This window comes from Triplophysa rosa, linkage group LG5, assembly GCF_024868665.1.
Source record: "Triplophysa rosa linkage group LG5, Trosa_1v2, whole genome shotgun sequence".
Lineage (NCBI taxonomy): Eukaryota > Metazoa > Chordata > Actinopteri > Cypriniformes > Nemacheilidae > Triplophysa > Triplophysa rosa.
The window spans coordinates 4,762,150-4,777,496 of NC_079894.1; the positions used below are offsets into that span (position 1 = coordinate 4,762,150).

The 15,347-nt window shown below is 39.4% G+C and overlaps 1 protein-coding gene across 1 annotated transcript in view; it reads left to right on the top strand.

The window, feature by feature from the left end:
• Positions 1–14,624, top strand: part of eif2b3 (eukaryotic translation initiation factor 2B, subunit 3 gamma) — a 29,161-nt gene extending 14,537 nt beyond the window's left edge. Inside the window, exons 6-12 of the mRNA XM_057334580.1 lie at positions 1,658–1,747; positions 4,840–4,973; positions 5,262–5,452; positions 5,576–5,638; positions 6,139–6,287; positions 11,299–11,402; positions 14,460–14,624. Coding sequence (XP_057190563.1) covers positions 1,658–1,747; positions 4,840–4,973; positions 5,262–5,452; positions 5,576–5,638; positions 6,139–6,287; positions 11,299–11,402; positions 14,460–14,512 — 784 coding nt within the window. The 3' untranslated portion in view covers positions 14,513–14,624. The remainder of the gene's footprint in view (positions 1–1,657; positions 1,748–4,839; positions 4,974–5,261; positions 5,453–5,575; positions 5,639–6,138; positions 6,288–11,298; positions 11,403–14,459) is intronic.
• The last annotated feature ends 723 nt before the right edge of the window (positions 14,625–15,347 follow it).

Consider the following 15,347-nt stretch of genomic DNA (forward strand, 5'->3'; position numbering starts at 1 on the left):
GTTCACCTCATCTTTCTCTGATTCACTCACTCTCCTGCCCGCAGGTGCCAAACCATGAGGTCACATGCTGGGTGTTCCAATAAATCAGCGTGTCGTACAATTGTTCATTCCTCTGGATCGCAGTCTGTGTGCGCCGAGCACATTGATGCCATATGTAGCCGAAACTATCCGCACGCACTACTCCTGCTTTTCAGGAATTCAGTCGCTGCTGGTTAATGGAACGGCTTAGTGTCGTCATAATTTATTTCTAATGCGTCCGCACAGGAGCGAGTCTGTTTTTGAGATTTTGGAGAGTAAACAGCGCAGTGTTTCAGGGTCTCAGCGTGAGGTGTCGGGTGGAGGGAAGCAGTTAAAGTCGAGGGATGAGATGGTTCTCTTACGTTCTCGCTTCGTAAATGTCACCGGGAGGGAGACGGTATTCAGTGCGGCGGCCAGCGTAGTTTGCCAGGTGGTGCGTCAGCATAGACAGGAGTGTTTGGGTAGTGGGGTAAGATGTGTCGGTCTTATAATGTAGGTAATATGTTTAAAAAGAACTCTGTAAACAGTAACTGAGAGTGTTAAAGGGATGGTTCACCCCAAAATTACAATTCTGTCAACATTTATTCACCCTCATGTCATTTAAAACCTGTATATGACTCTTTCTTCGGTGAACACAAGAGAGGATATTTTGAGAAATGTCTCTAGTGGTTTTGTGTCCATACAATAGAAGTCAATGGGGGTCAATGTTGTTCGGTGACCAGTCTTCTTTTGTGTTCTGCAACGTTTAAAATGACTCGAGGGCGAGTAAATGATGAAAGAAATTTCGTATTAGGGTGAACTATCCATTTAAGCAGTTTTATGCAGTTTGCAAAAGTGAGTTTTATACATTACAGGCATTGCTTGATGGACTCGCCATTATAAGTTACTCACGAAACCTTTACCCCAGTAAACTTGGAGTAGATACTAATCCAACCAGACACAGCCTGATGTGACTGGAAGTCCTCACGTACATTTGACAGCTTAACTCGCATTGCCGTCTAGTCTGCTTTGGCTTTGCTAACACTTCAGGATGGACTGGACTCTTTCTCCATGTGAATCACCCCAGGGCGGCCATTTTGTGGGTCTCTCGCCCCACTGTGGATGGGCTCCAGGAGTATTTTCATGTCAATGGCAGGCTATAAAACAGTCTGGGGGGTCCAGTGGAGCTCCTGACATCTCACTACATCCAAGCCGTGGCAGCAACCTTAATCCGCCAATTTTTTGTTTCGGGACTATATACAGATGCAACCGCATTTCTTTGATGTCACCTGACTTGATTTACTTGTTATTCTTATTTTGGGGGGGTCATTATAGCTCTCTTACCTCAAAATGCCACGAAAAGACCAATTAGAGTGGGAGTGAGACAGGAAAATGAAAGACTCCATGGAACGTTAAGGCGAGTTATATACTCTAATTATAAAACATCTGAGGAAACAAGGGTAGCAGGGTGCCTTCCAATGTTTTTGTCTGAGCTGTATTGACTTTTTTCACAAAGACGTGTTCCACGCTCGCCCTGCATCTGCGGCCGCAGCCTTCTTCCGCACATTTATTGTCATTATTTTTTATTTGCACTGCGAGATGCCAGTCTTCGCTGTCCGCCTTGTGTTTTCGGATTCTCACACGTTCTTTTCTTTCACAGACATCCCAGAATGCTCATCAAAACAGGCCTGCTGGATGCCCACCTATACTGCCTGAAGAGATCTGTGGTTGATTTCTTAGTAAACAACAAGTAAGTTGGAGTTTCCCAATGAAACAAGAATTTATCACTATTTCTGCCAGGTGCGTTGGGTACCAAAATTTCACACTCACTTTGTTACTGCTGCAATGTTAAATGGTCACCAGGGAATATAAGGAATGTTTTAATGTGTGTTTTTATGTTTGTCTAGTGTGTAGATATCATGTGTAGTGACATATTTCTTATTTTGATCAGATGTGTGAAGGTTATAAGTAGTGCTGTCAATCGATTAAAAAAATGAATCGGATTAATCACACATTTTTTCTGTGATTAATCACGATTAATCGCACACAACAATTTTATTTTAAAATATACTTTTACATTTTAATAATTTCACATTTAATCTTCAAATTGATGTAGAAACAACATATTTATTTAACAGCATCATTTTATGAAAGCTAACATTTTGATATTAGTACTGTAACTGATGTCTCTATTAAATTGATTATTTTAACATTAATTATAGCCATTCAACAGTATAATTGAGAGCTCATGTAGGAAATTGAAGGACACTTTACAGTCTTTAATGCTAAATTATAAATTAAATGCAGAAGAATTCTCATTAAAGCTACAAAATCACATTGATTTCTTCTTTTATTTTGTTCTTTGATTAATATTAGTGACAGGAGTCACAGCAGCACGTTTAAGAACGCGGCCCCTTTAAGAGCTGTCTCAGTACGCAGATCTGACCGTCACCGCACTCCCATTTTCACAACACTTTGCATTCATTAAGATTTTATTTTACACTTTGAAGTCTTGTTTAAGAAAATGCTAGACAAAACGGGCTTTCTGACATAAACTTGTGTGGTTTTCTCCATTCAAGCACGAAAGAGAACTTAACACGGATGCGCTGTCTGACAGAGATTCACCGACGCAGCCTTCAGCCCGTGACTGTTTACACCAGACTGGACCTCTCGTTGCGTTTTGCCGCGTCCCACAGTTTAGAAGCGGTCTATCTTCATTGAACGCCTCAAAGCAACGGTTTCAAATCGCGCTTAAGTGGTTTAAAAGCCTGTACACGAATAAGAGCGTGATTACATAATGTAACGCTAGACAAAGGATGTCAAAACAAACGGATGCTGCGTTAATTGCGATAAATATTTTCTCACGCGTTAATTTGAAAAAATTAATCGCATGCGTTAACGCGTTAACGTTGACAGCCCTAGTTATAAGTGATGCGTGTTGTACGAAAGCGTAATGCTTGTCTGAAGCCTTGAATGCTCCACAATCTCGTTATCGTGTGGGATAGGTTGGCCAAAAATGGAAATTCTTCGAAATACATCGTCATTTACTCACCCTCGTGTCATTCCAAACCTGTGTGACTTTTTTCTTTTGGAGAACACAAAAGAAGATATTTTGAAGAATGTCGGTAACCAAATAGCATTGACCCCCATTGACTTCCATTGTATGGACACAAAACCACTGAAATATTTCTCAAAATATCTTCATTTGTGTTCCACAGAACAAAGAGTCATGTACAGGTTTTAAATGACATGAGGGTAGTAAATGACTGGGGGGGTGGACTATACATTTAACAAAGATTTAGTGTCTTATTTTTTTTATGATTAACTGGTGAATAAAGAAAACAAGAGAAAAATATTTTTTAAGATTCCTTAGACTTCAAATGCCTGAAATGCATCCAACCAAGCCTCGATTTAAAGACAGTATCTCCCACCCCAAACATCGTTTATAAACAGTTTTCACTCCATCTGGTCGTCTCTCCGTGTCTGTAATCGTGGATTCGCCCAGCCACCCCTCCTCTCCACCCTCAGCCCTCCATTCATCCTCTCCAATAGCCCTCCGCTCCCCTGCCCCTCAAGTCCCCTTTGTGCTCCTGTAACTGACATTGTGAGGCGGGGCGGCCTGCTGTAAAGTGGTGCCGTGCATGGCCTCTCTTAGGTCCTCTCACAGGCTTCAGAAAAGCGAGAGGCTTCTCTCCCCGCTTTGACATTTTAATTCGCTCTCCCCTGATATAAATATAATTTCATCTAATCTGGCCCGCAGACCCCCCTCTCCCCCTCTTCTGCTCCCCACTTTCCCTCATCAAAGTAGTTTGACTTTTATTCTCTCTCCCATTCACATTCTTTTCCTCTCTCTCTCTCTATCTGTCGCCCTTGAGCCATGGAGTACTGAAGGAGAAAATGGACATAGTAACTGTTGTTTCTCTCTCCGCATTCAGATGGAAATTCTAATCTAGCCTTAAAGAAAATAAAGAGAGGGAGAGAGAGATTTGAGGTTTAAGGATGTGGTGTAGATTCTGAATTGCTCCTCGAGCTTACACGATGTTTTCAAACATGATTCAACCCTTTTAACTCTTTGAAGACTGTAGATTTAACATTTAAATGAAGAAGTTCTCTCTTTTGCTGTGATTTTAGTCTTTATGTTGTGTGTAGGACTGTTTGTGTTGGATGAATCACATACACATGCGGTGTTGTCTGTGCATGTGTAATGCTTGACTGTCCGTGTGCTCTGTGTGGTCGTATTTGTAGTAAATGACTAACAGGATCTGTACGTCAAAAATCTGCCCACTTTTTACAATTCAACTTAATTCGAGTCTGTGTTTTCAATTGAAGTATTTTCAGAAACGTTTTACTCCTGTGTACGTTTTCTTTTCAAGTCCTATTGCTGTAAATCAGTGATGGGCGTATTTTCAATGATGTGAAAATAACGTTTCCGGTTACTAGGAATGTTCCTGTCTGTTCCTAAAAATATTTTTAATGTTCCATGGAGGCAGAGCCGGCAGATTGTAGGATCAGCACATCAGGATCAAGGGTTTGATTCCCAGAAAACACAGTTTTGTTTAGTGCCTTTGCCTACCTCAGTAATGTCTTTTTTATATTTTAATTTAATTATTTGTTCATTTATTTTTTTTTATTTTCTTTTTATTAAAAAAAATTGGGGGCAAATATTGAGAGATGCAAATATTTGCCATTCGTTTTCTTGTGATGTTTCCTCATTTTTAAGTCATTTTGGAGAATGTGTATTAATCTGCATGTAATTGAATACATTTTTATATTTACGTCCTGTATTCGAATACAATTGCATTTGATTCTCAGTGTAGTTTTTTTGAATATGCTTTTTTTCAGGTCTGTCACTTCTATTCGGGGTGAATTGGTGCCTTTTCTGGTGCGTAAACAGTTCTCGAAGACCTTCAATTCTCCAAACACCACAGAGGATTTAGAGAAGAGTCAAAAAAAAGAGGATGTTCATGCAGGTTTGGGTAAGTTTCTTCTCTGAATATTTAAATGACATCACATTAGCCCAATAGCGCTATTTTGGGGATTTTTTCCACCTTTATTATTGAGAGAACAGAAGAGAGAGGCAGGAATCAAATAGAGAAAAGATAGGGCAGCAAGACCGGGAAAGGACCATGAGCTGGGACTCGAACTTGGGTCACCCGAAGCACTGTTGTGCTATGTGTCACAGGCTCCGACAGCACAATTCTCTGTTGTTATCTTTTTTAAGCGAATATTACATGCGTTTATCTTTCATAAACTTGTGTTTGCAGAGCTCCTCAGCATTGGCAAAGATGACGCCCTGCTTCAGCTTGCTCAGGAGAGGTCGTGCTGGAACGATCATCGTGGAGACATGAGCGATGCCTACCACGGAGGAAAGCTACGCTGCTATGTTCACATCATGGAGGAGGGCATGTGTTATCGCGTGAACACCCTGGCGGCTTACATAGAGGCCAATCGTGTGGTGAGAGCAAGCAGCCGTACCAACGACTGTGGTTTAAAACTGCACAGATTTGAAATGAGTCATATTTGAGACGCTGGTTTATTGCCAAGGAGTGCACTGAATTTTGAAATGGTTTTCCTTCAGGTCCCAAAGCTGTTTGAGGAGCCTCCCATTCACCCGACTGCGATGGTCTCCGAACGCTCTCTGGTGGGTCCATTAGACAGATCACTGATATGACATAATATATGTGTGTATGCTTAAAAAGTATATTTGGGGTCCACATAAAGGGTGTAAGTCTGGGATTCAAAATCGAATGTAATTCTGGATATAATTAGATTTCTATATATACCGTATTTAAAAAGTATAAAGACACAATATGACGTAAAATAAAGAAAAAAATAATTTAAGTTTCAAATAAGCGTATGTTTTACATTTACCACTTTAACTCTTTTGTATGAAGTTCTTTGCTTCTATGTAAGCAAACAAGCTGCTTTTTTTAAAACATTCCCAAATCACGCTGGGATAATAGGGATCATCATGTTTTGCACAAATTTGTGAATGCCATTAAAACAAAAATGGACCTACCAAAATCTAGCCCTAACCAAAAAATTACTGCTTGTGTAGTTTTCAAATTATACCATGTTTTCAATTAATGATTCAGGGTGCTATGAAACTAAATGTTATTTGTTCTTGTCTCTTTCATCAAGGTTGGAAGCGACAGCATTATTGGGCCGAACTGTCAGATATCAGACAAAACATCAGTCAAGCGTTCAACCATTGGTGCATCGACTATGATCAAGGAGAAGGTCAAGATAATAAACTCCATCATCATGAATGGAGTGACTATTGAAGAGGGGTAAGAGATCTCACTAAAGCCCATGCTGCTCATTACCGTAACAGTATTGAGAAAATTGTAGCTTGATAAACGTATTCATAATTTATATTGCGTGTGCAATACAACGTGACAGGAAAACAGTGATTGTTAAGCTGCGGTCACACTACAATTTCCGTTGCAGTGACTTGTGTTCATACAAATGCGAATACTGCGGAGGGAGGAAGTGCAAGCTTGTGAAGAAATTTCACATTTTGATGTGTACTGAAATTCAAGTTTGGTAAAACCTGACATGCAAATCTGTACCAATAGAAGATCAATACTCTAATAATAGTGATCTCATAATATGACCTTCTTTCTCCAACTGAACTTTTAATTAATTTGATTTAATTTTGTTTAATTTAATTTGATTATTTTTAACCCAGTGTGTGTTAATACATTTCAGATTTGAAACCTTTTGAAGTCCCTGTGAACCAGAAGTTGCGATCGTTTTTACTTCTGTATTTTGACGCATTTCCGAGTGAAATGGAATTTCGAATAAGAAAAATAGGGGGCGTGGCTCTCGTCTTGCTCTGCAATTTGATTGGATGTATAAAAGCAGCCGTTGCATTTTGCAATAGAACTGGCAGCAGACTGACAGTTGAAGGGCAGGAGTTAACGGATTCTCCGCCCAAGCCATCTAACTTACATATAAGATGGATAGTCACTACAGGAAGGAAACGCATTTTCAGATCTTAACTGAAGATTATGAGGGTACATGAATTTTAAAAAGAGAATGACCCACATTGATAAACTATTTACAATAAACCCTGCAATATTTTATGAAAAAATAGGCATTGTAATTTTTTATTTCACTGGGACCAGTGTTGGGTAAGTTACTCTGAAAAAGTAATTAATTACTAGTTACTAATTACACATTCGATAATGTAATTAGATTACTGTACAAGTTACTCTCTTCAAAAAGTATTTAGTTACTTATTACTAATTACTTTCTATATCCTACATCAACCTTGATTAGTTAAGTGATTCAAGGATAGACATGAAACGGCTCTTTTAATTCATTCAAATAAATAATATAAAACTACATAAAGTATTATTATTAATAACAAATGTTAGAATTATACATTAAAGCACAGATTTTAAAGTTAGACTTTGAATGTTGATGTAAATTCCTCTTCTGCGCACACACACGTTACACAAAGTATTTAGTTTAATTACATCAGAAGTAACTAATTAAATTACAGAAAAAAATTAGAGTAATCCCTTACTTTACTTTTTCAATGGAAAGTAATTAAATTACAGTAACTAATTACTTAGTAACTAGTTACACCCAACACTGACTGGGACTTTAAGCTATGCACCTAACATTGCCTCCCAGGTTGAGGGTTGAGATCTGACGTGACCTCTGACCTCCCGCATGAGGTAATCGTATTGTGAAGCTCACGAGACTCCTTTAACAGTGTGCTACTTTTTGTTAACGACTGCAACATTTGGTAAAATCACTTACTGTAAAATAACATTAAATATTATGCGCAATTCCTTGCCCAAAAACATAACCCAGCCAGGATAACCCATTAAATAGCCATCAGATATCTACTACCATCAGCTTCATTATAATTAAGTCATTTGGCAATGTCTTTAGACATTGGATTTATCATCAAAACACCAAAAAGTTTTGGCACTTCTACACCCTCTTGTGTTCCTCTAACATCCACAGTCCAGGATGATAGACAGGTCTCCAGGGTATTTAGTGGTCTGGATCAGACGTTTAGCATGTTCGAGACAAAAGATCAGATTTTGTCTGTAAGGTTAAAAGCAGGCTGTAAAGTACACGTAATGTTCAGACAGCGCAGTGGATAATTCCAGAGCCTGACCAGCTTCTGCCTGCGGGCGGTGTCGGGGGGTGCTTGCTTTTTGTTGTGTTGAAAAAACAGAAACATGCGTTGTCAAACCGCTAAAGGTGTTCGCTGACCCGGAACAGACCCCCGGTACAACAAATTAACAGAAAAGTGATGAATGTATATGTAATGATTACTTATGTGTGTTAATAGGAGCATGTCACCTATTGCTAAACTTCTTATTCAAGAGTTTTACATGGATGTCAGATTAAAAACTACTGAATGAGCCGTTTTTCCTCACGTTTTTCCCAGAATTGTTTAGATTTAAGCTGATTTAGGTGAATGACAATCTTGTTTGCCATTGAAAACATAGAGGATAACATGAATTGCCGAAATCATCTGTGGGCGGTAGGAGAAGTTCCCTGTTACAGTATATGTTGATCGGAGGGAAGAGCTTTGGTTTAAACCAGTTTTTCCTTGAAGCAAACAAGCTCAGAGCCAGCATGTACAAATTAGGCCATGCATAAAAAGCAGAGCGGGGAAAAGAGTGTAGAAAGGACGGAAAGAAAGGAACGGCAACTCTTTCAAAACAGAAAAATGTAAGAAGGGATTAGGAAATCCCTGGCGTTTTGAAGCGCCACTTGCATTTTTTGTCCCTTTGTTTGCATGTAAGAGTGGTTGTTTACAAAGCTTGGATGGTTCGGTGTGGGGGGCATGATGGTGGCTTGTGGGGGTGGAGGGCAAAGGGGGGGTCACAGCCAGGAGGAGCATAGTGTCAGTAATTAGTGGTATTTCAGCCCTGCATCTTTGGTGGTCTCTCTGTTTAAAAGTCCAATCCTTGTAATCTCCCATATACCCCCTATGTCTCACCCACTTGCTCTCTCTCGCTCGCTCTTGTACACACCCGTGCACCTGAATAGAGTGCCCTGTGTAGCTGCCAATAGAAACCTGCCTCCATCAGCCATTACACGGCCTTGCTGTCTGCCGCTCCTTGATCTTAAAGACAAGACTCCCTGTCTCTCTTCTTTGAGCTGAACATCTTGGAAGGCTGTTTGACAAGAAATTGCGGTTATACGTTTTGGTTCACTGGATTCAAGGTGCAGTCGGGGAAAGTGTGAAACAGCACTTAATGTAGGTCCTTTGACATCCGGACAATAAACCGCAGAGCGTACTTTAAAAACAGCGGGCCAGCGTTCTTGCCTTACGTCAGATGTTGGTGTTGTTTTTAATATATATGCTAATGAAAATAAAATAAGCCAGTTGAAACAAGCTGAGATATCAGGTTTCTGATTGGTGTGGGAGGTGGACTAGTGCAGGGGGGAGTAGGGGTTGGGGACTGTAGGAGGGTTGGGTGAGGGAAGGACGAGACCCTCAGCTGTGTAATTAGTAAAAAAGACATGAAAGCCGAATGCTCATGGCAAATATGTTTCACCGCAAGAGAGTGCAGACAAAGCTAAGAGTGGGCCAAGGCAATGCGAGTAAACATAAAACTGGGCAAATAAAGTTTTATGGTGCCAAAGCGATCCCAGGAAAATATTATTCTTTGTATGGTGTAAACAGACAGGAGCACAGAGATGTGTGTGTGTGTGGGGAAAAGTGTGTGTGTGTTTGCCGGTGTGTGTCAAAGTGCACACGGTTCAAAGCTGTGCTGTCCACAGCTCAGATATACAAATATCAGCTCTTTATTACGCTTATAGACATAAACTGTTTTGTTTTTTGTCCAAGAGGAGCCATGTTGCATATAAGCACTGTCAGCGGTTCTTTTGTCATTCATTTCCTGTATTATTTAAATGTTTCTTTTCTATCTGGTTATCTAAACAGACATACATTTACATTGTAAAAAGACTCTAAAAACATTATTTATTCTCACCAGTCGACTTTATTTTTTATTAAAGCTGCAATCTGTAACTTTTTTCATAAATATAAATAAGCAAAAATAGTTATTGTCATTTGCTTTATGAATGTCATTTGACTTAAACCCGCATATTATGTAAAGTAACCTGCAATTTAGTTTCAAACCGAGGTGTCGATAACGTGGCAAAAGTTACAAATTGTAGCTTTAGGGTGTTAACAAAACAATGTACTAAAAACGGAATTTATAACTTTTGCATTTTTGAAAAGTTTCACGTACAAATGACAGGGTTGTCAAAACGGTTCACACAGATCTGTTTTCAAAAACGTGCCTTTTGAAAAGACATTTTTAAAAGCTTGCTTTGTCAGGCCCCCGAAACGCATTCCGCTCTCTATATTACTTGCGGTATTGGTTTGTTTTATTCGCGCAAGTGAAGTGAAAAACATCACGCGACGTGTAGTGTCTTAACGTGTCCGGACGAAAATTTCTCACAAGAGTTTACATTTTTACATTTTTCAACTTGCGTGGAAGACGTCATTGAGGCAAACATTACGCGTTCGCAGCAATTGCGCAGCCCGATTCACGTTAATGCCGTTGCCCTGCACGAGTTTGCGTCTGTTCACATCTTTGCATTGACTTTGTATGTAATTTACTCGCGCAAATAGTTCAATTCGCTCTTGGTGTGAACACAGCATTATGCTACAAGACAGCCGCAGAAAAAAAAAGAGAAATTATTTTTGTCAATCATTTTTTTGTCATTTTTAGACAAAAAAGTCTAGTAGAACATCCAATTGTTTTTTATAGAATATTTAATTTTACTTTGTTTAAATTACAATATGTAATGCACTCAGACAAATCGGGACGCGTTATAGCTATGAGAATTTCAGCAGAAAAAGCAATAAAATACATAATTAATTCCTATGTCAAATTTTTTTTTTGCAAGGTAGAGAACACAATTATCTTTATTATGATCATTTTTTGTGTTATCATACTGTGTGTTTTATCATTCAAGTGTTTACTGCCATGATGTTTCAGCGGTTATGCGAGAATGACCCTAATAGAAAAATAAGTTTTAACTTCTGTGCCTGCTCAGATTAGGGTATAAAGACGGTAAATGAAGTATTTAATTGTTTCCGTTTGTTATTTACCTAATAAATAACAATAACATTTTTACTTTTTAAAGTTTTTGACAGATTCCTAAATTATTTGTGTTTTCTTCGTGAAGCACTCTTTATATACACATACAGTATATGATTCTAGTACAGCATCATTAGTGCACTGTTATTATGAAATCTGTTTTATGGAAGCCGATACCATACTCATCCAAAACCTTCTCCACCACCAGGTGCAACATTCAAGGTAGCGTGATCTGCAACAGCGCTGTGATTGGACGCGGAGCCGACATCAAGTACTGTCTGGTGGGGAGCGGTCAGCGTGTGGAGCCGGAGGGTGAGAACACCTCGGCCCGGTGCATTGTTACACTACACGCACAGAAAACACACACACTCTAAACTTCTGTAGTTCCGCTGTATGCGTATTAAATCCGCCTTTTGTGTCTGTGTTTATGTGCGCACCCTCACGCCCATGTCTGCCTTTTCGTTTGTGTGATCTTGTGTGTGTATGTGCGTTTTAATCTGTTTTAATAGCGTATTAAAACCTAAGCTTGTGTGTACAATTGAGCTTTATTTTTTAATATTCTTAATCCTCGCAGTCTCAGATCGCTGCTAGGTTTGTGTGCGTCTGTTTGTGCGTGCGTGCGTGTGTGTGTGTGTGTGGCTTCAGCCTCTTGTATTCCGGGTGGTCCGCGCCTGGTCTCTAACCTCTCCATCAATGACAGTGCCTTAAGGCGGCCCTAAGATGTCCAGAGGCTGCCCAGTCTAATTGACTGAACAACAGGGTGTTGCTGCCGCGACCGAACACCCCCTCCGACATCTCCACCCCCCACCTCTCCATCATCACTCGTGAGCTGGACTCGATTATTTGGCCATAACCTCTAAAAATGCTCAGGCTTATTGAAGTGCTCCCAGAAATCCCAAATTACAAGCTAGACCCCCTGTACTTCCCCCAGCGCACACACGCAGACACACCCACCCTCAGGCTTTACTGCTTAAAGCGCAGCGAGAAACCACGATTCAAAGTTATCCCAGAAAAACCCAGAACAGAGGTTCATGTAGCCTATTATTTAAAAAGCATTGGTTATAATAACTGCAATCAATTTCTTGCAGTAGCCGTAGTGATGACACTCGTGCTTTTGTGCACGGGTGCAAAAATTAAACGCTGACTAAAATGAAAGAAATCTGTTTGTTAATCTACAGTGTTGGTTTGTTTTTGATGTTTACCCTGCTGAAAGAAAGAGGAGGCCAAGTTAGAAAATTGCTGAAAATGTTAAGGGGAAATATAGCTGACAAAAGTTATGTCTACCTAAAACCAATGCAGGGGGTGTTTAAATGATAATAAAGTGATTAGTAGATCAAATTGATGTTAGAGACTTGTTATCTTATGTTAAGGCAGTGTTATCTTTTTCGTTGATTCATAGATTGTAATTTCAGTATTCTCTCCTTAGTTATATTTTAAAGCTGCAATAAGTATTATTTTGGTTAAAAATCAGAATCAGTTGTTGAGCAAGTACATAAAAGTCAGAGTTCAAAAAATCAGTAGCCATGTTTCCATCGCTCTGTTTTTATGAAAACGCATCGGAAACGAGTGGTGGAAACGCCAAACTTAGTGAAAAAACTTCGCTTAAGGTGTTTTTTTTCTTCTTTTACGAAAAAGTGAACATTAAAACCACATGACTAAACGGCACCTATTTCTCACGATTTATTTTCTGATAACTGTCGTGATGACTTGCTAAACAATGCAATACGATAATGCTTGGCGTGTAAAATTCACTTAAAAGATATTAAAGTATATGATGTAAAATATATAAAAACTGAAAACTATATAACCAACATACATGTTTCACAATCTTTCTGGGACAAGAAGGCAAGCCTCGCCAGTCTCCGCTATCTGCGTCGACCTAAAACTTTGACTATACATAACTTTTGAAGTATTCAAATCATTGTTATTTAAAATTTGGTATTGCGGCGGTCCTTCTGAAACCTTGTATCTCCATATTTCGTGTTTTTTGGTCATAAATCATTATTATTACTCGCCCTTTATGTTTGAAATTTGGGTTTTGCAAATATCTAACCAATGAAAAGTATTAAAAAGTGCTTGTCAACTTTGGAAGCACAGCATTCAATCATTTAAAAAGTACATTTCCTGGAAAACAGCGAATTTGGAAATGCGAGGTTTCGGAAGAACAGCAGCAATATTCACATTTGTGATATAAAGTATCCTGCGTACTGTGTTTCAAACAGAGATGGCGATAGAGAGGCGAAAGTTACAGTTTGCAGCTGTAAACAAAGGTTTATATTATGCAAAATGCGTTTTTCCCCAATGCTCACTCCACATGCCATCAAATTGCTTATTATCTACAACATACAAAAAAATGATCTCATGTCAAAATTTGTATATCTGCGCGTGCCTAGATTAGATTTATGTATTGACTTGTTGTTTACAGTACGTCACCCTCACTTTAGACTGTTTTACACTGGTCATCATTTTAACTGGCTGTTGAGTGATTAGACAAACCTCGAAGTAGACTTTATAGCTGTTCCACCATGGTGGTCTTGTATAGTCAACTTCACACACACTCGCTCTCTTTCTCTTCTGTCAGTCTTTCTCTCATTTACTTGCACTCTTGTCTATTCCCGGGCTGTTTACCACTACTGGCTGCTCGCGTACGTTCTCCACAAAGGAGTGATAGACATCTCATAAACTCTAGCTGAACACTTTCTCTATAAGGTCCTGTGTTCCCAGCATCCTTGTGCTTAGAGGAACCAGTCTGGTAGGTTATGACTGCTAAAAGCATCGCAGGCCCTGGAGATGGGCTCGTACTTCCAAGACCACCCGGCCTGTCGCTCGGCACCGTGTTGTAAGGTGCAATAGATTTGCAGGTGCTGTGGAGGTTGTTGACATGTACCTTTCCTCAGACGGTTTAGACGCCCTTGTTCCTCTTTCTCTTTCTGTGTCTCACTCTCTGGCATAGCACGCCCTATTTGTCTTTCCCCAAACTCTGAACACAAAAACAGGCTTTTGTGCAGATTCCTTCACACTAAAATATGTCTTAATAGGGATCATTAATCTTGCTCTCAAACGTTTAGTTTGGAATAGCCGCAATTCTGCAAGAGGATATCATTCTTCCTAAGCGAGTGTGTATGTGTATATGCCTGACACGTTTGTAAACTGTTTGCTTGTCAGTATGTGATGGAATGGCCCACAAAGGTATACACTCCAGATAAACCGAAAAAAAGTGTTTAGACTTGTTTTCCTAGCTGTGATTCCAACAATCGCATCTATACTGAAGTGACTTCGAATCTTAACAGAGCATGCGATTCATCTCCGTGGAGGCCCGACAGATGCCTCGCAACTCGTTCTGAGTGTCGTCTTCTCTTTTCTCTACAGCTGAAAGAACCAATGATGTCATTGTTGGAGCAGACCAGCTCATGGAGATCTAGAACCCTGGTGGAGATGGATCACAGGACCGATGAAGTGCAGACCAACCTCCTTCCGTGTGCAGATCCATTTTTTATATGCAAATAAAAGTGGATTTATTTATCAAAATGTCGCCTTCTCCTTTTTAGTGCATTCAGTCTGATCATTTTTGGTCCGCTTTATGAAAAATGGTTAATCAAGAGTAGGCCGTGTATAAAGGATGGGATTTAAGCCACCAAATGTTAGACCTCATTGAACCTTGAATAAAAGTTTTTGTTTACGTAATATGCTGTATGTTGGTGTACTGTGTATAATAAGTTATGTATATATAAAACATTTACATGTGTATTATATATACATATACATATTCTTTTCTTAAAATTATACATGTATGGGTGTGTATTTATATTTACATAATAATTATACACAGTACAACAACATATATTACGTAAACAAGCACTTTTATTTTGCAAACGATTAGTCGTTAAGCATCCCCAGTGCGTACTGACTCAGTTGAAGTAGCTACTTCTCTACTTTTTTAACAGTACATTCTATGTAATGTGCGTGGGTGCAGTATGAATACATTCCAGACATAGTACGTCCAACATGTTTTCATATGCACTTTGACTTATGAACGGTCGTGAAAATAATGCACTCATTATCAGTACTTGCATTTAGGTGGATTTATTTATAGGTTAACTTGCACTTAAAAAGCCACTCGCTGTACAGTTTGCCACTACTTTCAATTTATTCACTTTCTGAATTTGGCGGCTGGTCAGCTCTGTAGCATCATAGGATAGAATAGTGTCAAAAATCTCGACGGAAACCTTGACCATCTGTGTATCTCTCGCCTACTGG